Here is a 23788-nt window from a genome sequence, read left to right as displayed (position 1 = left end):
GTAAAGGTAGTCAAACAATGTTTATCATCACTACTGCTATGACCACCAGGAAATGAAACCACTAGGTGCCTAATGGTATCCTATTGTGCTTGTCTCCTCCGCTCCCCATCCCCTCTGTCCCCTGGCATCTGACAACAGCAATACTTCATCCTGCTAATCCTGACGGACGGTGTCATCACAGACATGGCTGACACTCGGGAGGCCATCGTCCATGCCTCCCACCTCCCCATGTCTGTCATCATTGTGGGCGTGGGGAACGCTGACTTCAGTGACATGCAGATGCTGGATGGTGACGACGGGATTCTGAGGTCGCCCAAGGGAGAGCCTGTCCTTCGAGACATCGTCCAGTTTGTGCCCTTCAGGAACTTCAAACACGTATGCACATATGTCCTGAGGGTTTTGCTGTGGGAGAAGAGAACCAGAGCATGCTCACCTCCCCAGTGTCCACTGTGTTTGTAGTGTCCTGCCATCCTTGAAGGAACACTAGGTACTCAAATATAGGATAGGTAAAACATGACTCTAGAGGAAAAAAATGTAAATATAAATTGGATTATAGATAAAAATTGGGCTAACTATGGTAGCCAAAAGTTGCTGATGTTTGCCCATATCCATACAATTTAGGATCTCTAGGGCCACCAGGGCTGCCACATACAGTTAGGCAGCTTGTTGCCTGCCCAAAGTGCCTGGCCAAAGTGTCGAGGATAAGCCGAAATTCAACCTAGGTCCTAAGTGTCACACCATGTGCCCGTGTGGAAATCTGTGTTTTTTGGCTTTGGCTTTGATTTTGATTTTGTTTTTGTTTTTGTCTTGGTAAGATGTTTTCAAGGTGATATGACCCTAAACCTTCCACTGAGTAATCAGCATTGAAGACTTACTAACTCATTCATGAGTAAGTTGTCAACCTAGCTCAAAGGACTACATAAAGCAGTCAAACATGGTCAGTGAGGGGATGCTGGGATAAGTTTGCTAAAGTAGAATGACCAACAGGATTTTTTATTGATATATTTTAGATATTCATAATGATCACATTCATTGTAGGGAATATGTATCTGTACATGATATATCTTGCTTTTATCCTATTCTCCTCCCCTCCCTTCAACTTTCTCTTCCCCTCCTGATTTATAAGAGCCTTATTACTATTTTTTCCTCCTATTCTCTTTTTTTTTTTTTTTGGTTGCTTCCTTCCTTCCCCTTTCCGTCGTTCCCCTTTTCATTTGAACATTTCCTCCCCATTTCCCAATATCTATTATACATTTCGGTCCTTATTTACATTTTTAGTTTCTCATACCAGAGAAACAATGCAGTATTTCAACATGTGTGCCTGATTTATTTCACTTAAGAGTATGATCTCAAGGTGCATCCATTTAGCTAGAAATGTAGCTTATCCTCCTTTATGGCAGAGTAGTTCTCCATTGTAAAAGAAAACCACATCTTCTGTGCTGGGATAACAGGAGTGTTTGGGCCAACCTGAGCTTCATAGGGAGTTCAAACCCAGCCTGAACTACATGGCAAGACCCTGTCTCAAAACACAAAGCAAAACAAAGTTTCAAAAAAATGTAAAATAGACCAATAGAGTCTTGAAACAAACTATAATCTTTGAGGTACTTCTCCACTGAACCGAATACCATTTGAATGGTATTAAGTCTTCTACAAATCAATATCTAATTTACAGTGTTGGACCCTTAGCAATGATAAAGATAATGTGGTGTTACATTCTTCAGCGATCCTAGCAGTCTTGCTAGACAATAGTGAGGTATGATATTGAAAAGGTGCTCTGTAACCATTTTTTCACATTCCCAAATTTTACATATTAGTAAGTCCCTGGAGAAAAGAGTACACCTGAAAATCTCCACAACCCTATACCTGTGGAGCTAGGATCACACCGAGAACAGCTTCCCCAATTCATAAAAGGCTCTTTCCAGGCTTCTCCCAACTGTGTCTCAGAGCCCAGGGAGTAGGACAGGTGGTCACCGACAGTCCTCAGGACTCCTTTATCTGGTGCCTCACGTGAAAGCTGCCTGAGAGCACAGCATGCCTTCGACCCCTGCTGCCCACTACAATTTGGCCATCTTCACCACTGTTGGTGCTGTCAGTATTGGTCACCATTACTGGCAGCTGGTGACCAAATCCAAACTGCTCTGCAGTCTCTGTGGGAAAGAAGAGTCTGCTCCTTTACCAACATGTGATCTCTCCCTTGTCACCTGGATCCTTCATGCAGGGAAGTCTATGTCCCTTCATCCCATGCATCCTTGCTGGAAGCATCTTTGCTAGCTTCCACTGTGGCCTCTTTGCTGGGGCTCAAGGCAGCTGTTTTGGTCAGAGAGGCAAAGGCACGTGTACACACCAACCATACCAAGCTTTCCCATCCCACACTATATTTGGAAAAAGCCTTTCTCCTTCAATCAAAGCTCTCCCCCAAATACATCCCTGACATTCCTCATAGCTACTTTATCAGTTATGGACAGGTATATTGGATTCATTTGGACTCACATTGGGCCCCTAGCTGCACTGGTACTGTCTTTTTGTTAGAGCCTGCAGCAGGCACTCTTTAGAAATGGTTGTTTGTTCTGCCATCTTCTTAGGACAGGCTTCCTAGTAAGCATCCAGATAAACACCAGCCCAACAGCCTCAGTTGAACCCTAGATCTCATGACCTGCCCAGACCTCATAAGGAAGTAACTACTCTGTGTTCCTTGAATGGTGAGATTTGTTCATATCTACACTTCCACAAAATTACTAATCTCTTTAAATGGACTGCAGCATAATTAAAATCATTAAAGGGACAAAAAAAAAAAATCACAGGTTGCAGATTTGAGTGCAGAGAGAGTTTTCAAGTGACAGTAGCAGTAGCCAGTTTCCTCCAGAAGCTCTGGGGGCAGTACCTATGCTACCATATTTCATCTTCCATTTTCCCGAGGATCTTTCCATATAAAAGTATTCTCTACATGAAAGATGCCCACCATATTGTCTGCATGTGAAGTAGAGTCAAGAAAAAATAGTATTCTGTCAAGGCAGGATGTGGTAGGCCAGGACAAATCTGATACAGGGATATTCAGAGAAGGTGTTTACTTCCCAAGGTGCCTAAGGTACAGGGAAGGATGTTCTTCCAGATTTTCATGTCCTGCTGCATTTTGTCAGCCACACACACAAAAAATGTACCTTCTCCACCACCCATCATTTCGCCCTTGTGGAAAGGATCCAAAGAGCTCATGCTCTAGGAGATTCATGAACCTTCTCATAATACCCTCTCTCTGCACCCCCATATGTTCATGTCCACACACAAATGTACAAGGACAATGCCACTGAGTCATAAAGGCTCTCACCTCTACCCCAAGCTTCCTCCTCTCTCCCAAACACTCATGCACTGCCTGCTGTGCAAAGCACATACTAGGACCACAGTAAGATAATACAATCATGTGTCCAGGCCTTGAAGAATGTGCTAGTGTAGAAAGTCCATGAGGACAAAGATAGCGTCTGAGCTGGAAAACCACTGCCAAGCAAATTATGAGTGGTTGAGAAGAACCAAAACGTTTCTATAGGACTTAAAGCAGAGAGAAGGAGCTATACAGAAAAGCTCACAGCTTGGGCTGGGTATTTGAGGAAAAGACAGATATTAGGTGAGCCAGAAGCTAAAGGAGCCTTGGCAACAAGAGAAGTGCCTCAAACTAGTTAAAAGAGGTAGTCTCTGTGCTAGGCAGATCCTCTGGGGATGACCAAGGCAGAGAGCTAGGAACATACTCACCACCTTATCTTCATAAATTTCAAGTTAAATTTTGAAAAACGTTTCATTATCCAAACTAATCTGGGATTCAATAAGCTATAAATAAAAAAGGTGAGGCATTCCTATCATTTCATAAAGCGGTAAAATATGAGTTGCCTGTCTTTTTTGGCTCTGTATAACTCAGAGCTTTAAAGTAGACAGACCAAGGTTCTGAGTTATATAGCTCTGGGCAAGTTATTTAACTTCTCTGCCCACAGATTTCATCTATAAAATAAGGTAAATTCATTGGAAAAGTAAAGATAGAACCTATTTAAAGCTTAGCACAGTGCCTGGTACATGTAGGGGGTTAATATAAACAGCTTTTATTACTGTTATTATGAACTGATTTCACATACGTTGTCATCTCTTCCAACCAACTAATGTCCTTGAAGCCTTACATGTTTGCCACCAGCAGATATGCAAGAGATGGGAACCACTTAGGACCTGTCTTTCCAGTAGGATAGGCACTCACTACATGTGGTTATTTAAACTTAATTTTATTAAAAATTAAAATTTGCAACTCAGTTCCTCATTCATGCTAAGGGTGTAATTCCTATATTGGACTTTCAAACAATATTTGCCTCATTTCAGACAGTTGTATGTGACAACCCCTTTTTAGTAACCTTGTGGCTACAGGTGATAGCAAAATCCATTTTACAGTGGTGTAAGTGAGTGGTTTTACTTGGCAGCAGCAGCAGCCCCCGTAAGCTCTCAGAGCAATGTATGACAATGAGGAGAAATTGTGCCACAATATCCTGTCTTCCACTTTCCCAAGAAAGAAGTTCCCACATAAGAACACTGGCTAAGTGAAAGAGGGTCTCCAAGCCTCACTACCCAAGAAAGATTTGACAATATCCAGAGATATTTTGATGGTGACAAAAGTGGAAAGCCACTTGTTTCTACTGGATAGAAGCCAGGGATGCAGGTAAACATCCTCCAATGTATAAGACAATCTCTCACTCAGAATTATCCAGTCCAAAATGCCAACTGTCCCTACATTGAGCAAACATTCTGTTTTTATGTAGCCTGAACATGCAGGCTAGTGGCTACTGGCAATTTCTTCTTTTACAGTGAGCAGTTTATGATTCCCTTTCATGCTCCCTCATAATACTATAATAGCTCTTATAGCACTGGAAATGACTTTCTAGTTTAGGGAGAAAAAAGGAAACAAAGCCAACCATGTACATCCCCATTAACCAGGTAAAGAAGTTTCTAAAAAATATTCTCTAGGCAACTTCTACTTATATCTGAAAGTTGGGTCACGTGCTCATCTGTAGGTGCAAGGAAGGCTGGGAAATCAAGTATTTTGGCATAGTAACATTTATATAAGAGCTCACCAGGGAGACATTGGAAATGACTTTTGTATCTGCCCTTATGGACAAATGGATCATATCTAACACATAACCCTTGAGCAGTTACTTATAAAGTAAAAGAGCATCTGTGGACGTTGAATTCCCAACATGTTCTAACATCTTTAAAATGTGAGAGATCACTGTAGAAAAACTTTTCATAGTGTTTTCAGATCTTTAAAGATATCTGTGTCTTATTTGGAGATTGTCTTAGAATAAATCATTTCCTTCCTGTTTGCCTCTGAGAACATGCAGGCTTAGCAAGGCTGAAGTACTGAGTGGCCAACCACGGAAAAAAACAAACTAGAAATGCATTCCACCTGACACTTAGCCCTGTTGTCTTCTGGAATTTCAAACACTTGTTAACTGGTTATCTTTCCAAGCTTCCAACCTCTGCAATAATAGATAATGTTAATGCTCAGGCTATTGAAGTTGCTTGGCCATTGGGGATGGAAGAGAGGTGCAGTTAATGCTTAATGCAAGAGCTCCGAGTCAAATCCAGCTCCATGTGACTCCAGAGTATATGTACACTGTTAATTTCAACCTTTTCCTGTTGCAGAATCACATGGTCCTGTGTCCTGCCCCAAAATCATACAGCAGATGCATAATGCTGATAAGATTAGGATAAATTAGAGTGGTGTTCAAGACCCTGGCCTCAAGCTTATTTTCCAACTGAATACCTACCAATCTGCAATCCCAGGCACACACAAACACTTTTTTCGTCCCCATCGGATGACTCATTATCTCTAAAATGATCAAATGCCATTCCCTACCCTTTCTGAGCATTTTAAAAATATGTCCAACTTAAATACAATCTTCTCTTGGAAGCCTATTGTCATTTTCTCCCCTATAATTTAGTCCCTTTGTTTCCTATTCTCTGCTCAGAGTGTGATTTTTCTATAGCAATGTTTCTCAAATTTCAACATCGTATGGAGTTACCAGTCACCAAGAGTCAAAATGCAGATTCTAATGCAGGAGTTTCAGGTTGGGTCTAAAAATAAACATTGCTGATAAGCTCTTATGCAATGTAATGCTGGTCTATAACATGTTTCATGTTCTACCTCATAGTAGGGTTAATTTTGGCCATGTGAGCCTCCCTCACATGATAACATCTTTCCTGATGGAAAAATAATCATAGATTTATAAACCCTAGCGTAGTGCCTAGACCATGAACAGGTGCCAAGATCTTAATGCAAATCAGAAACAAAATTGCAGGACATTCAATCTGCCATTCAAATTTCCCACATCTTCATATGTGAATAGTTGTATATTTTGAATCAAGAATGAAGAAAAAAAAAGAATGAGGAAATTAAGAGCCTATGTTCCAAATAATCTGACAACACTTGCTTGAAGTAGATCAAAATGAGTGGACTGATGAATGAATGAATGAATGAATGAGAGACTAGCTCCTCAGAACTTCTCAAACAAGCCACTCAAATCTTTGAGCCTGGGTGTGAAGCAGCTTCTTTTGACCAGGAGCCAAAGTCATAGTAATCTTTTCTTCTCTACAGGCATCTCCAGCTGCTCTTGCAAAGAGTGTGTTGGCGGAAGTCCCAAACCAAGTTGTGGACTATTACAATGGCAAAGGGATTAAACCAAAATGTTCATCAGAAGTCTATGAGTCTTCCAGGACACTAGCACCATGAATTCCGCACACTTTTACAGAGTTCTGAAATATTATTCCTGCTACTATTTAATACTTCTATACCTGTATTTAAAAATTAATACACATTTAAAAATAGCACGTTTTGGTGATTTTTCACTATTTTTTTTTTTTGCATGTGTAGCTCCCAAGGCCTGGATATAATTAAACCCTTGTTGTTGTCAAAGACTTTTTACAAAGAAATACAAATAATGACTTACTCTTTACAGCATGTCACCTTGAAATAAAATGGTATATGTATCCATTTTTTATACAGGTTTGTTGAAATTTTGCTAAATTTCTTATTATCTTTACACTATAAAGCATTTTGAAACATTTATTGAATGTTGATAGCCAAAACATACTTGGTGTTATCTGCTACAGGATGAGAGACTTTTCAAAATGGCAGATGCATGGACTGTATTTTGCATGTTTAAAATAATAAAAAAGAACCCTCACACTGTTTTTGCAGTTGTTATCTATAATTCCTCCTTGCTAAAAATGGTCTCTCTACTAAAGAACATTATCCACCCACAAAGGCAGACTTTTTGAAGTAAGTCTGAGGCATTTAACCCAATACTTCTCACACTTTACTGTTCACATAAATCACCTAAGACTTCCTGTTAAAAATCAAGATTTTTAGTGCAGCAAATCTGTGTGGGGCCTGAGAGTTTGCACCTCTAACAAGATCTCAGGTGATGCTCATGCAGTCCTTGGATTGCACTGAGAGTAATGGGGCTCTAGACATTAGGATGTCATGAGAGAGACCATCCAAAACAGAGAAGCTCCAAGTCTGCTTAAGACCACACTCTTCCTGCCAATAGCACACAGGTCCTGCCTTTCTCAGAGGTGAGAGTAGAAAGTAGTGAGACTGATTCCAGATGCTGCACACCTCAAACCAGTCTCACTGCTTTCTAGTCACACCCCCTCTTTCAATAAGACCAGCTAGTACTCCTCCTGGCTTTCTTAAAGGAGGCATCCACACAGCTGCATGGATGGTTCCATTTTTACATCAACCCCTAAGGAATGACCTCAAAGAGTCTGTGGAACCACAACAATAGAATCTGATCCAAAGAGAATGGCCATGCAATATGACTCCTCGGATATCAGTTCTATTACCTTCACTTGGAGCTTAATGTGGAGCTTCTTTTTGCCTTTTTAAAATCATTCCTGAGAGCAAATTCTACAGGCAGAAATACCTGAAATCATTGTTTAGCATAGAGGTGTTTTTTTTTAAATATAGATTGGCTAGTCTTGAATGAAACAATAAATGTTTCAGTTGTATAATCTTCTCTCAGAGAAAAGGACAAGCGTTTTGCAAACATAAAAGACACACATACAAAAAAACTTATTTTTGGTCAGAGAGATGGTGAAGTAAATCACAAGGCTAAATAATCAGTTTGTTGTTTGTTTGACAGGGGGAGGTATTAATAAGCAAATTAAATGCCTTGTACAATCTCCAGAGTTATAATTATAGAACCTAATCTTGCAAATACATGTCAACCAAATGCACAACATTTTGGGAATGATGGTAAAAAACTGTATGACTTAAAAGTCATAAATATTTAAGCTGTATTGTTTTATGAATAAATTGGGTACTTACAGAACTTTTTTTCTAAAAGTTGTGGTCTTGTTTCTCTTTTCAAGGCAATGTCCTATCAGTGACTTACTTCACTTGGATGAAGTTGCTTCTGATTAAAAATATCTTCTTCACAATTCCATGGAAATGCGGATTATTGCTTCTAACAAGGAATTAAAATAGTTGCATATTATATTACAGAAATATCATATGGTTGTTTCTAACCTCAGACCAGAACATGAACTTCCATGTCTGTGTACCTCATACATAGTAAGCACTCAGTAGATGCTTACTGAATACAGAGATGACTAATAAAATGAGTGAATAAATGAAAAGATTTGTTAATGTGCCCTGTAGTCAAGCTCTAATTCATTGTAGATTTAACAGGTGATTTCAGTGTTTTTAGCTGTTCACAAGTGCCATGCTCTGATGCTCCATGCCACTTTAAAATATCTGCTGGGATTTCTGCACTCATGCTGGAATTCCTGGAATCTATGAAATTAGGTGGGAAGAATAGACTGCAGTTTGCTTAGCAAAATCATAAGGTAATTTACTTCCCTTTTCATAACCAGACTCAAGTTTAGTTCAAAAGAATAATAAAAATAATATAACAATTATGGGGGTTATAATAGCTCAAGTTGCTATTATAGAATATCATGAACCAAGTGGTTTAAGCAGCAGAAATTTATTTCTCACTCTTCTGGAATCAAGGATGTTCATGGTCAAAGTTCCTGGTGAAAGCTCTGTTTCTGGCTTATAGATGACCATCTTCTTGCTATATCCTCACATGATGCATACAGAAAACAAGCTCTCTAGTTTGTTCTTATAAAGGTACTAATCCCATCACAAAGTCACTACCTTCATTACCTAATTACCCCTCAAAGTCTTCACCTAGGCGGAATTAACATAAGAATTAGGAATAACATCATATTGAGGGCTAGGATTTCAATATATAGATTTGGGGGGACCCAAACATCTAGTCTAAACAAAGGATTACTGTGTAACAGGTACTGTTCTAAGCGCTTGTCACCTACAATCTCTTAATCTTTCCAACACAAACATGGGGACACAGAGTTTAGATAACTTGTCAAGGTCATACAACTATCAAAGAGTAGGAAAAGATTTCAAATACACATACTCTGGATGCTAAATCCAAACTCATTCTATAACCCTCATTTCAGCTACCTGATGGCACTAATACTACTTGACATAGTAAGCAGCAGAGTGTTAGGAAATATGGAAAAAAAATGAGCGTTAAAACAAGCCTTTGACCAAATTCAGAAATATCCGTCTCATAGTTTCCTATTGTGAGCTCTTGCCATCTTTTGATAGGAATGGTAGACCTCTCCATATACAATCAGATCTTCTCACCTTCTTGAAAGCAAGAAAACTATATACATCAGACATTACCAATAAAGAGCTAAGCATACCATGCAAATAACACAGGAGGAAGAGATTTAAGCAAAGAGCACTACATAGTGAAGTGGTAAGAATGGAAGAGAACTAGAAAGCATGCCCAGAAGAGGGCAGCTGCTGCCCAGCCCCAAAGGCCACGTAGAACACAGACCCCAATGCCAGTCTTTGCTGTTTTTCAAGATAATGAAACATCTCCTATTTCTCATAAAATCTTTTAATCCTGAAATGTTAAGAACACATTCAAGTTTCAACAATTTTTAAAAATACTACAAGGGCCAAACTTTATAAGTTAAATGAAAAATAGCTCTGGGTTTAGTTTAGAAATTTTTTCATTTGAGACAACACAGAGGAACTTTGAGTATATCATATTGTGTATAAGCAGGTTCTAGAGTACAAAGCTGGGACTATCAAGTTTATCTATGTATGGTCTTCCTTCCAATGGGCCTCAATATATAATAATATGCTCTTTAGAATTCTTAAGGACCCTAAGAAGATTCTTTTTCTGTAGTTTATACATATTATATTTGTTGTATTAGAAATTAAACTAAAAATGTGCTATACATATTAATTCATTCAGGAACAACAATAAATACACCATATGTTAACACAAATGCAATATTGTTTTAAAACTGTATACTTTCAAAAGAACAATAGTGAGAACAGTACAGTATTTTCTTATAGTTTTTGCAAATATTTAGTGTCTTGCTTAATAAAAGCTAGATTCTTATATCTGCTCTGCACTGCACCTGTTGATTTTCTTCTTTGTTTTGATTTTTGGGAGGTGAGGTCTTATTACGTAGTTTGGGCTAACAATGAGCTCACTGTGTAGACCAGGTTAGCCTCTAACTCACAGCATTCTTCCTGCCTCAATCTCTTGCAGGCTCGCATTAAAGGCATGTGCCACCACACGTGGCTCTAAAGTTTTATTTTATTTTTAATTGGCACATAATTATATATGTTTGGGGAGTACAGTGTGATGTTTAAATAGATACATTCATTATATAGTGATCAGTGAGGCAATTTGCATATCTGTCACTTTCAACATTTATTATTTTTATAATGGAGTATATGTGGCCACAAATATGAAATTTTGTCATTTGAGACAACAGAGGAACTGTGAATACGTTACATTAAGTGATATAAGCCAGGAACAGTGGGACAAATACTGCATAATCTCACTCATATGTGAAATCAAAAATAATTGATCTCATAGGAGTAGGAAGTAGAAAAGTGGTTACCAGATGACAGGAAGAGTAGGGAGATGATGAGAAGGGAGAGAGTAGTAGGGAGACATGGCTCAATGAATGACATGAAGTGTTGATTGAAGTACAAGGTTGAAAATCTGATCTCACATGGAGATGCACAGTTAGAAAAGAGAAGGCTGTTTTTAGCTTTTTCCAATTATTATGCTTAGATTCTTTTTACCACATCCAATTTAAATAGTGGCAGGATTTTTAAATGTGGAATATGAAATCGTATCAATTAAACTTTCCTGGTATCTTCAATCATCTGTTTACTAGTGCATGATTTTGGAACACGGTGCAGTGGTCATTTAGAAAATATTGATCTACTCAGATGAGTCAGGTAGTCCAAATATACAGTTTCTTGTACAGCATTTTAAAAAATCACATGTTCTACTGCCATGTAATAGCACCACTGACCTCATCAGTTTTTCAGTATTGAGAATCTGTCAAATTATGGTAGCAGATTCATGTTTTCCAAAATTCTAATCTTTGCCAGAAAGTTTACATATTATCATTGGCAAGAAATACTGTCAGATGTTTTTCTTGAAGTGATAGGCTCAGCCTTATTTCATTCATTTTCAAGAAAATATCTTCCAAATACCCAAGTCTGAATAAGTCCTCTCCCCACCCCCCACAAGAGTGCTATGGGAAAAAGCAGCTACTTCCGTTCAAAACCCAATGATACATGTACTTTTCCCTGGAGCAACCACTTTAAGATAAGATGGAGAAAAGTACTTCATAGGTGCTTTGCAGTTGTCACCCAGCATATGGAAAAACAAAAAAACAAAAAAACAACAACATGAACTCAAGGGTCAAGGGTCAAGATTTAATTAGATTAATTGTTTCTACTCTGGCTTAGTTACTTTATCACTGGAGAGACACAACACCCAACACCCACAATTCAAAGGTGGAAAGGTTTGATTTTGGCTGACAGTTTGTAGAGGTCTCAGTCCATAGCCTACTGCTCTATAGTCAACTATCTCCAAGGCAAGGCAGGGCAGCATAACAGAGAGGACAAAGAGCTCATGGTTTAGTAGTGGAAGCCAAGAGTAATCAAGGAAGGAGAGAGGGAGATACACCCTTCCAGTGACCCCCAAACAGACTTCTCCCATCAGGCTTCACCTCCCAATGTCACATTGAGCTATGAGCTCTTTAATGGATAAATCCACTGATCAAACTCAATCAGAAAAAAAAATAATGCCTAGAAAATTACAAGAGCCACTTGAGGAGTTTCCATTGGACAAATCTGGGCACAATTTGATGATCACAAAGAATGATGAAAGCTTTAGGGGGAGGCTCAGTGGTACATTTTTCTACCATGTGCAAGGCCCTGGGTTAATACCATCTTCAAAAGGAGAGGCAGGGGAAGAGAAAGGGGAGGAGGGAGATGAGTTGAAGAGAAAATGCAGGTAATAATTTAACAACAGAAATCCATGCCTCTGTGGTGATTTAAACAGAAAAGAGAGAAAATAAAGGAACACTCATCTGATGTTTTCAGATTTTTGTATGCATTTGTTCTTTAAATTAATATTATTGGTACATTTTAGATATACACGATAATCACACTGATCATAGGAAATTTGTACCTGTACAAAGTATAACTCAAGTTTTTTCTCCAATCCCATCCCCTCCCTTCAACTTCTCTTCCACTCCTTATTCAAAAAAGCTTTGCTGGGCTGGGGATTTAGCTCAGTGGTTCCACCACCTGCCTTGAAAGCTCAAGGACCCAAGTTCAATCCCTGGTACCAAAAAAAAGCTTTGCTTCCATTTTTCCCTCCAATCTTTTTTTTTTAATTTTATTGAGTTTATTGGTACATTTTAGGGATACAGTACAGTTACATTCATTGTTGGGATCATGTACCTTTACAGGGCAAGTCTTGATTCTCATTTTTTCCCCTTACCTTTTTTTTTCTTTTCCTTCCTTTGACTTTAACTAGTACTGAAACAAAAGATTTTGAGCAAAGCTGATTATTAGAAAAGACATCCCTTGGTTTAAAACAATCAATTTAACTCATGTCACCATGAACTAAAGAAACAAAGGCAAAGGGGAAGTGGGAAGAGTAGGGGAAAGGAAAGAGCAGAATGCAATTAATATGAGAAAATGAAAAAATGGAAACAAAGCCTTTGTGAATGGGGAGGGGCGGAGGAGTTGAAGGGAGGGCAGAGGAAGGGGGAAAATAAGAATCAAGATATATTTTATAACTGTAAAAATCTCCAATAATGAATGTCATTATATTGTATATCCAAAATGTACCAATACATTAATCTTTTAAAAATCAACAACAACAAAATGGCATGGTTGCCTCAACCGATGTAGGAAAATATTTGAAAAAAATCAACAGTTTTTTAATATAAAAACTTTCAAAAAACATGACAGAGGCCTTCTCCCGCCCCAGTCGCCATCCTCCAATGCCAGAGGTAGCCTGGGCCCCGATCCAATTCTGGAAGGAGAGCCACGCCTTCTCCCACCCCAGCCGCCATCGCTCCAGCCCGGGGAAGGTAGCCGCATGGGCACCCCTGAACCCCCATACCCTCCCCCACATGCACTCTCAGACCTCCTGACTGTGTCAGTCTTTGGACCCACTCTGCAGAGGCAGAGGTGGTCATCAAGGGCATTTTTCTGAGTTCCCAACTTTGAACATCTTTAAAGAAAGGGCATGGGAAACCTGTACTAGAACGGTGTGGAATTCAACCATTCAGAAGGTTGGGGAACTCAATCTGGGCCTTGCAGCCTGAGGTCAGTCAGTGTCATGGGGTTCAACCATCACCTAACTGAGACCAGGGGTCTTGCATCCCCGCTCTGTCTGAGCCATTAAATGGTAAATACACTATATTGAAATTTTGTTCACTGCAGACATGTTCTGGATTGCTTCTTGATTTCAATTTAATTCACATGATTTAAGGGTGATAGACTAGTGACTACCACAGGTGGTCAGTTTCCAAGTTGTGCTTGATCTTAATGTGTTGCTGATTGTATCAGTTGGGATAAAGCAAGGCGATTGATTTGATGATCTGTTTTCTCTGATATTATGAAGATGAGAATGTCTGTGGGTCGTTAGAGACACAGAAGATAGGGAGCAACTATATCAGGAAGATTTGTGGGATAACCCAGAGATTAAACCAAGGACAGTTTGACAACAAAAATAAAAATGAGAAAACACTTAAGCAAGACACAAGAACAGACTTCCAGTTCACCAATGGCAAACAGTAGGGCAAATGAGGATGAAAAGGCCAATAGTGAACCACCAGGACACCCTGAAAACTCAAAGCACAGGAAGTAACAAAACAGATCAATCAGGCTCTAGAAAAATTGAAATCAGAAATAATTTCCCAGATAACCACAGAGATAGTGAGCAAAATGGAAGTTGCGATTCGAGACTCTAGAGCTGAAACTGACAAAAAAATAGAAGAGCTTAGGACCGTGATAGAAGCCATGAAGGCCCAGCATAAGAAAGAAATGGAAAAAATAAATGCCCAACATAGGAAAGAAATGGAATCCATAAAACAGGTTCAAACAGATATCCAGGAGATTAAACACTCCATAGAAAGTGTACGCAACAGAATAAAAGAATGCAAAGATAGACTCTCAGATTTAGAAGATAAGATTGCAGTCAGTGACCATGAAAAGAGAGGTCTCTTAAAAACAGTAAGGGATCATGAGAAATTGATCCAACAACTCCTAGATAGATGATGCAAAGAAGAATAACATAAGACTGATAGGAATACATGAAGTAGCAGGAGAAAATGACTTTAAAAAGCTGTTCGCAGAACTAATGACAGAAAACTTCCCAAACAGAGGGGAAGAATTTGACATTCTGATAACTGAGCTATATAGGACCCCAACTAGCTACAATCAAAAAAAATCTACACCTAGCCATATAATAATCAAGATCCCAGAAAGCCAACAGAAGAACAAAATACTACAAGCAGTAAGAGAAAAGAAACAAATCACATACAAAGGAAAGCCCATCAGAATCAAAGCAGACTTTTCAACACAAACCCTTGGGGCAAGGAGAGCCTGGAATGAGATATTGCAAGTACTAAAAGAGAACAACCTCCAACCTAGACTGATGTATCCTGCAAAACTCTCTTTCAAATGGATGGGGAAATAAGACACTTCCACGACAAAGAACACCTGAGAAACTACATGAATACCAAACCAGCACTACAAGCAATTCTAAACAAGATCCTAGAAAAAGACAATGAAGGCAACAACACCATGAAGCCCAACAGAGCAAATCAAATAGGCAAGGCAAGAAATTAAAAGGAGAAGGTGAAAAAGTAAAAAGAGTCAACAAAAGACCAATAACATGTCAATAATAAGTCAGTACATATCAGTTGTAACCAGCAATGTCAATGGTCTCAACTCACCAATCAAGAGAAATAGACTGGCAAAATGGAATAAGAAGCAAAATCCAACAACATGTTGTATACAAGAAACACACTTAGTGCAAAAAGAAGCCCTTAGACTGAAAGTGAAAAGATAGAAAACAATTCTCCATGTGGCAGGAGCTCAGAAAAAAACAGGGGTAGCAATCTTATTTGCAGACAAAGTAAATTTCAAACCAAAACTGATTCTAGTATTATTGATGTAGGACGGTATGGTATCATACCTCTATGAATGTAAAATATCTTGTACCTGCTTTATGATACATAGTAGGGACCATGCTTTATCAGAGCTACATTTAATGATATTACTCTAGAATGTTCTCTTTCCAGATGATGATTAAGATGCTAATAAAAAAAAAAAAAAAGGTGACAGGTACCACGACAGCCACAGAACTTTGCTGTTTTCTGGGTATTATTCTTTTCTTTGTTTTTTTTGTTTTGTTTTGTTTTGTTTTGTTTTTTTTAATGGAATGTGCTGAATGTCTATAATTTTGTTCAGATGACTGCAGAACCTGGAAAAACTGTTGCTGCTATCGATGCATAACATACTATTATTAGTCTTTTTATATAAATATATATATACATACATATATAAATTGAATTTTGGGAAACTTTAACGGTGCTGCCAACTTTGGAAAAAGTCATCCCAATTTACTGTGTTGAGTTGGCATTGTACAGAAATGGACAGCCATATTGGTCTAGAAATGTTAATTTTTTTATTTTTATATTTAATTTTTTTCCATGTATACAGGGGTAACACATCGTACTAAATATGTAAGGTCATATCTACATGGGTTTGATTACAGAAACTAATAAAGTATTCTCTAAATAATGAAAAAAAAGAATAAGATAAGACTATAAGAGCAAGAAGCAATTTAAATATGTTCGGGGACCATTTTCATCTCCAGAATTAAGGATTATTTTAATGTCACATCATTGCCTTTTCTCTTTTACTTTCCTTTTTAGTTTTATTTTAGGATTCCCTATTTTGAATGTTCATACAGAGATTCCTTTAACTGAAATACCGAATAGTTTCTTTGGTGTGAAAAACTATAATAGTACACAGGATCCTAATGAGATAATTAATAATGTGAAATAGGAAGTAAAGGGCTAAAGGTGTAGGGAAAGTGGGAAGAGTGGGGGAAAGGTAATAAGGGAGAGGAAAAAATATGAGAAACTGAAAAAATGGAAACAAAGTGTTTGTAAATGGGGAGGGGAGGAGAGGGTGAAGGTAGGGCAGGGACAAAGGGAAAAAATGAGAATCAAGACCTAGTATGTAAAGGTACAGAATCCCAGTGATGAATGTAACTGTATTGTATACCTAGATTGTACCAATAAACTCAATAAAAAGAAAAAATAACATGAGAGAGGAGCATCTTCTAACTCATAAAGGATATTTAATGAGGTACTATGAGTAATGTAATACTTAATCATGAAATAATGAATACTTTTAAAATTTGGGGGAAAAAAGAAAGCCATTCATTGAAGAGGAGAGAACTTCTTGAAATTCATTCTATGTGGAAAACATTACCTTACCAAAAAAAAAAAAAAAAAAAAAAAACCCAAAAGAAAAAAAAAAAAAAAAAAAAAAAAAAAAAAAAAAAAAAAAAAAAAACCCAGAAAGGATACAAAATAAGAGAGCTATAAGCTAATATTGGTAAACACTGATGCAAATATCTTCAACAAAATACTAGCTGACTGAATGCAACAGCACATTAAAAAGCTTATTCATTATAATCAAGTGGGATTTAGCCGAGCTTGGTGGCACACACCTGTAATCCGAGCACTCAAGAGGCTGAGACAGGAGGATTGCTACGAGTTCGAGACCAGCCTGGGCTACACAGTGAATTCCAGGTCAGTCTCAACTACACAGTGAGACCCTGTCTCAAAAAAACCAAAAAATAAACAAACAAACAATCAAGTGGGATTTATCCCAAAGATCTAAGTATGGTTCAACATATGTAAATTGATAAGCACGATATACCAACAGAATGAAAGACGAAAACCATATGATCATTTCAACAGATGCAGAAAACACATCTGTTAAAATTCAAAATCTCTTTACAATAAAAGCGCTCATAAAAAATAATTAAAAAAAATAAATCCACTGATCAGTATCAGGCTTCCATGATGCAATCAACTTCCCAAAACCTCACCTATGACCTCATGAAGCTTTTAGGAGACATCTACATTTAAACCAAGACACATTATTAAGTAGAACTGTATGTTCTATCCTACAAGCATGTCACAGTGGAAAATGCAGCAAACCCTGATACAGTGTGATATCGTTTTATGGTGTGAACTAAGTTTCCAGCAGATTTACAAGATGATGAATGTTTAAATTTTTTCAAAAACTGTACTGCAGTAAAAGATATATTGCCATTCATGACCCTCAAAATATTCTTTTCACTACGAATACATTTATCCCATTGCTTTTGCCACATTCTGAAACAGTTCTGGAAATCCTCTTCTGTGATTATATTTAGTTGTGACATCGTAGCTGCCTTGATATCCTGAACACACTCAAAATGTTTACCATTCATAGTCATTTTGACTTTGGGGGTGAGCTAGAAGTTGCATGTTGCCAGATCCAGTGAATTAGGTGGATGAGAACACAGTGTGATTTTGTTTGGTTTTTGTTACCAGGGATCAAACTCCGGCCCTTGCGCTTGCGAGGCAGGCAGCAGAACCACTGAGTCAAATCCCCAACCCCAAGCTGTAATGTTTTTATGAGCCTCCCTTTCTGTTGGATGGTACTTGGCAGCCATATTCACCATATTTTTGACCCACATCTCATAAGGCTATTCACAAAGGAGAACTTCCAGAATTGCTTCAGAAAATGGCAAGAATGATTAAGTGTCTGAAGCGAGGGTGGTTTTAAGGATTCATGGCAATTTGTCTTTTACTGTAATAAAGATTTTAAGCATCCATCATGTATTTTTGATCACATCCTGTGTATATGTCATAGATGTATGTGTCAGTACAGTGAATAGGTGGATTCCATCTTAATGTAGTGGTGCCTTTTCTCTAAAGTTCTTACAGAATTCACCAGGAAATCCATCAGGACCTGAGCTTTTCTTTGTTGATAGTTTTTTATCATCATCATCATCATCATCATTATTATTTCTTCAATTTCATTGACTGATATAGGGTTATTTAGAATTTTTACATCTTCTGGCTCAGCATTGGTAATTTATATATATCTAGAAATCTGTCCCTTTCTTTTGAGTTTTCCATCTTATGAGAGTATAGATTCTCAAAGTACGTATTCATGATCTTCTGAGTTTCTGCAGTGTCTTAGAAACTTTTCTCACATTGCTGAGACAAAATACTGGAGACCCAAAGTAAGAGGAGAAAGGGTTTATTTAGCTCCAAGTTTGTAGAAGTCTCAGTCCTTAATCGGATGGCTCCAAGGCAGAGTGGCGCATGGCAGAGGGGCAAAGTTCATGGCGGCAGAAGACAGCAAAAGAAGAGAATGTAATAGTGTTTTTCTGCCTGTTTTATCTTATTCAGACTACTGGGATTAGGGTGATGCCAAACCAGTCACTCCCCTCTAATGGTTTAGTAATCACATGCCCTTAATTCCAGTATCACACATTCCAGATTTAGCCACCTTTGAAAAAGAAAGCCCCACCTCATCTTCATGAGTCTTTGGGGGACATCTAAACACAAACCATAACAATCTGTTGTGATTTCACCCTTTTCAGTCCTAATTGCAGGGATTTGGGTCTTTTCTTTCCTTTTTCTGATAAGGTTGGCAATGGGTTTTTCTATTTTATTTAATCTTTCAAAGAACCAACTCCTCAATTCATTGATTCTTTGTATTGTTTTCTGAGTCTGGATTGCATTAATTTCTGCTTTGATCTTTATAATTTCCTCCCTTGTGTGTGATTTAGGTTTACTTTGCTCTTCTTTTTCTAAAATCTTTTGGTTCAACATTAGGTTATTTATCTGAACTTGCACTGTTTTTCTGATGTGGGTAATCACAGCTATAAATTTCCCTCGTAGGACTGCTTTCATTGAGTCCCATAAATTCCAGTATTGGCATTATCAATTAATTGTAGAAACTGTCTAATTTCTACTTTAATTTCATCTGTGACCCACTGGCTGTTCAGGAGAGTGAGTGTTATTTAATTTCCATGTGTTTATGTAGTTTTCTGGTTTCTTTCACCACTGATTTCCAATTTCATTGCACTGTGATCTGATAACATGCATGGGCACCAGAGAGCAAAGTCTGTTTCATCTTCATATTCAGGTCTTACTATTGGTGCTCAATATATGGTCAGAGCATGCAAGACCAAACAGTAAGAGGAGCTGTGATTCTGGTGGGAAGAGAGACAGTTGTAGCACATAACCTTATGGCAGATTTCTAAAAAATCAAGTCACTAACCACAAAGTAAATGTTGCTGCACTAATATGTCTTACACCAAAAAGTATACATTTAGCACCAAGATTTCCAGGCACACACTTTTAAGTGTAACAAAGTTACATTACAAAAGAATTTGACTATTCTGTAAGGTTTATAAAATGGAAATTTCTACAACCCTTCATTACAAACACCAAAAAGATTATGAAAATGTTTTGGAACTAGATAGAGGTGGTAATATGCCACCAAATTCCTCACTTTAAAATGGCTCATTATATGTTGTGTATGTTATGTAAATTTCACCTTAGTTAAAGAGTCTAAACACAATAAATTTTATCATATCTCAGATTATTAGATCACCAGGCATTCTAGTCACTCATCTAGTTCCCCTCCCAAACCCATCCTTACCTCTTTCATTAAATATGGCTACAGGGGGCTAGGGATTTAGCTCAGTGGTTCCACCACCTGCCTTGAAAGCAAAAGGTCCCGAATTCGATCCCTAGTATCCCCCCCCAAAAAAAAAACATGGCTACAGGTTTTGCTTATCATGTCCCACCCTTGTATCTCATTAACACATTCTTGGGCAGCTGCATTTTTCTTTAAATCATACCTCACCACTTACCATGTCTGCCATCACCAGGGACAGAATCTCCCTGCTTAATTCTCCCAAAAATACAACCAATATAAAAGAATAGTATTTAGCAAAGCCCTCCTGATAACTTAAGAGTGAACTAAGGAAATTATGATGTAAAAGAGATAAAACTATGTTTGCTTCAAGAAGTCAGGGGCTATAAAATACACCATTAATTTAATAAATCCTAGGAGAACAAGAACTATTTCATTACATATTTACAAAACTTTTATATTTGCTAAAAACACACATCCCACAATTTCATTCATTTTCCCCCAGTGTCAAAATGCATCTTTATACTGTGAGTTTAAAGGTTCTTCTCCCATTTGCAGTTACACATACTATTACCCAAAAAAGGTTAGAATTTGTAACTGTGCTTAAGGCCTGACCTTTTTGCTCTTTAGAATGGATAATATGATTCTGAAACTCAACCAAAACCTCCTAGGTGATGTGTGCTTACTATTTAAAAACACTTACAGTGTTTTTTAATCATAAGGCCCCACTGTAAACCCACAGAGCAGCATCAGGCTGCCACTTGATTCTTACCTGTTTGACCCTTCAGAACAAAGTGGGATCCCAAAACTCTGGGCTTGTTGGTGGAACAAAAAGTAAATATGGCTTCAAGTTCCAAAATATTTCCTCAAGTCTTGCCCAGGAATCTTATATATACACACATGCAGACATTGCCTCTGACTTTTATTAAATTAGAAGCAGAACTGAATTTGACAGGGCTCATTCTAAAATGAGCCGATAACATATCCCCCATCCTTGGTCCCATCCTATCACCAGGATAAGATTTCTAAGAAAGGAATTTCTTTCACTGGTGATTAAAAGATTTGCTATACTTAAAGAGGGAGATCTTTTATATACACACATGCAGACATTGCCTCTGACTTTTATTAAATTAGAAGCAGAACTGAATTTGACAGGGCTCATTCTAAAATGAGCCGATAACATATCCCCCATCCTTGGTCCCATCCTATCACCAGGATAAGATTTCTAAGAAAGGAATTTCTTTCACTGGTGATTAAAAGATTTGCTATACTTAAAGAGGGAGATCTTTTCTTTCCTTTTCAAATGGAATGATTTTCTAAGTAACATTAAAAATACTCAAAAGGACTTCCTGCCTTCATTAGTAACACAAAAGTAAATCCTTGGCACCACTAGATCCGCTGGGATTGTAATCCCTCCATCATGGAGAGCAATCTGAGCACCAAATGTCAAGCCCAGGTGGACTGGCGTGTGAAATATTAAAAATATGTCTACCCACAGGAACTGAATTAGGCTGAGAAAATAATTTCAAAATCTAAAGTAATTCATTTAGAGTTTCATATGAAGCAAATGAATTGAAAGTGACTAGAAATGTCGTTAAATAGAACCACAGCCCAGAAATTGCCATCAGGTTCTGTGTCTTTGTTTAATCTCTTCAGATTAAAAAAAAATGAACTTAGCTGAGCTACCGTTCCACAGATCCCAGTTCATCCTAGGAAGTGCATTTATTCACTCTAACAAGAATGAATAATAAGCTGGTCTGACCTTCCAAAAGAAGACAGAAATATTATGGTTACAAGCAAGAGTTTTTGTGTCAGGCAGAAACATTCCCCAGACAATGTAAATTTAGTTAACTTCTCTGACCTTCAGGTTCCTCAACTGTAAAAGTGAGACAATGCCATCTACCTCATAGTTCTTGTGAGGGCTTCATGAGATAATATCTTTAAAGTGTTTCAATGAATAAATTGCATATAGTAACAGGCATCTAAGTAGTTATTTATGGCAAAATGGGCAACTGGGCCTTTTACCTAGAAGACAGAAGCCTAGTGTGTTAGCTTTCCACCACTGTGGCAGAATAGCTGCCAACCACAACTTAAAGGAGGGAAGGTTTATTTTGGCTCACAGTTTCAAATGTTTCAACCCATGGTTATCTGGCTCCAAGCCATGGTGAGGCAGAGTATCATGACAGAAGTGTGTGGCAGACAGAGCAGAGCTGCTCACCGAAGGGCTGGGGGCCAGATACAGGTCCCAAGGTCACACTCCCATGAGTCCTTCAACTAGGCCCCACTTCCTGTTTTCAGACTGTCCCAATAATGTCATCTCTGATCTCATCAGTGGGTCAATCTACTGAGGAAGTTACAGCTCTCATGATTCAGTCACTTCAAAAGCCCACTGGTTGAAGGGAAGCAGGGTGTAAACCTATAATCCCAGCGCTCTGGGAGGTTGAAGTAGGAGGATTGAAAGTTTGAGTTCAGCCTGGACAATTTAGTAACTTAGTGAGACTTTGTCTCAAAATAAAAAAGTAAAATAAAATGACTGGAGATGCAGCTGAGTGAGCAGACTCTGGGTTCAGTCCCCAGTACTGGGAGGAAAGAAAAGAAAAAACAAAAACAAAAACAAAAACAAAAAACACTTGTTAGTTGCACCTGCAACAAAGCCTTCAACATGATTAGCTTTGGGTGAACATTTATATGATAACCATAATACCTGACAAAAACTCAGTAAATAAAGCAGAAGAGAGTAAATGTAAAATTTTTACAGTATTTGATGATCCTTGCCACAGTGACTGGTTCAGTACTAAGAGTGTGATCTGAGCAAGGTACAAAAATATGAACGCAGGACTTTCTCTGGGGCTCCTAAGAGGAAATAACCCCTTTAGGAATAATACACTGTGAGGGCATGAATCTGCATTTGCAAGATGCCATCTTTCTGCCTCATGAGAATGATGCCCAAACAGGAAAGCAGAGCTAAAAGACAACAAGGAAAAAAGAGTAAGACAGTATATTGATGACCTCCGACAGCTCTGGATCCAGCTTTGCATAAAGCTATATCTACTATTGAAATTATCCTTGTTGCAGAACCTGCTTGAGATCGGATCTTTGTTTCTTGCAACTAAGGATTTCTCACTAATATAGCTTGGCCCTGGGCAGAGAGGACTTGTGGGGAGTTAGGACAGAGGAAGGTGTTGCTGCTCCTATGACTTCCACAGCCACAAAGCAAACCCACTGCCTTTGGTTTCCTTCCTGTCCCTGAACCCTTGTAGGAATGAGATGTATATAAATTAGTATGACAGTATTACTTATTAATATTTTATTATTACAAGCTTAGAAAACCAAAGGTTCAACTTTGACTTTTCCATAGGATTTAGCACACTTGCAGAAGATATCACATAGCAAATGGCACACAGAATTTGGAGCAGACAATGTACCTGGATATTTATTTGGATACAATCATTCAAGTTGCTACTGTAGGGAAAGGGCAAAGGGCAGGTCATTATAGTGTCCTCTTGTCCTCCACTTTTAGGAAACCCAAGATGTTTCTCTCTAGTATTGTCCATTGACCACTCCATAACATTTTGCTTGGTGTCCCTTAAATTATGATTGCCCATTTCATTTATTTCAGAATTTTAAAAAAATTTGTAT

General features: G+C 38.1%; 1 protein-coding gene and 1 long non-coding RNA gene across 3 annotated transcripts in view; one reads left to right on the top strand and one right to left on the bottom strand.

The window, feature by feature from the left end:
• Positions 1–7213, top strand: part of Cpne4 (copine 4) — a 522029-nt gene extending 514816 nt beyond the window's left edge. The window contains exons 15-16 of the mRNA XM_033759485.1: positions 139–375; positions 6620–7213. Coding sequence (XP_033615376.1) covers positions 139–375; positions 6620–6754 — 372 coding nt within the window. The 3' untranslated portion in view covers positions 6755–7213. The remainder of the gene's footprint in view (positions 1–138; positions 376–6619) is intronic.
• Positions 1–23788, bottom strand: part of LOC104863145 — a 74495-nt gene that overhangs the window by 39557 nt on the left and 11150 nt on the right. The window contains exons 3-4 of one of the 2 annotated variants that reach the window (XR_780490.2): positions 20922–21034; positions 8359–8492 (exon numbers count right to left, since the gene is read on the bottom strand). This is a non-coding gene — a long non-coding RNA (uncharacterized LOC104863145). Of the gene's footprint in view, positions 1–8358; positions 8493–20921; positions 21035–23788 lie in introns of those variants that run through there. The other variant, XR_780491.2, reaches the window with a different exon arrangement.

Source organism: Fukomys damarensis, unplaced genomic scaffold (assembly GCF_012274545.1).
Source record: "Fukomys damarensis isolate Sample0158 unplaced genomic scaffold, DMR_v1.0_HiC HiC_scaffold_37, whole genome shotgun sequence".
NCBI lineage: Eukaryota > Metazoa > Chordata > Mammalia > Rodentia > Bathyergidae > Fukomys > Fukomys damarensis.
This window is presented reverse-complemented; position numbering and strand designations above follow the sequence as displayed.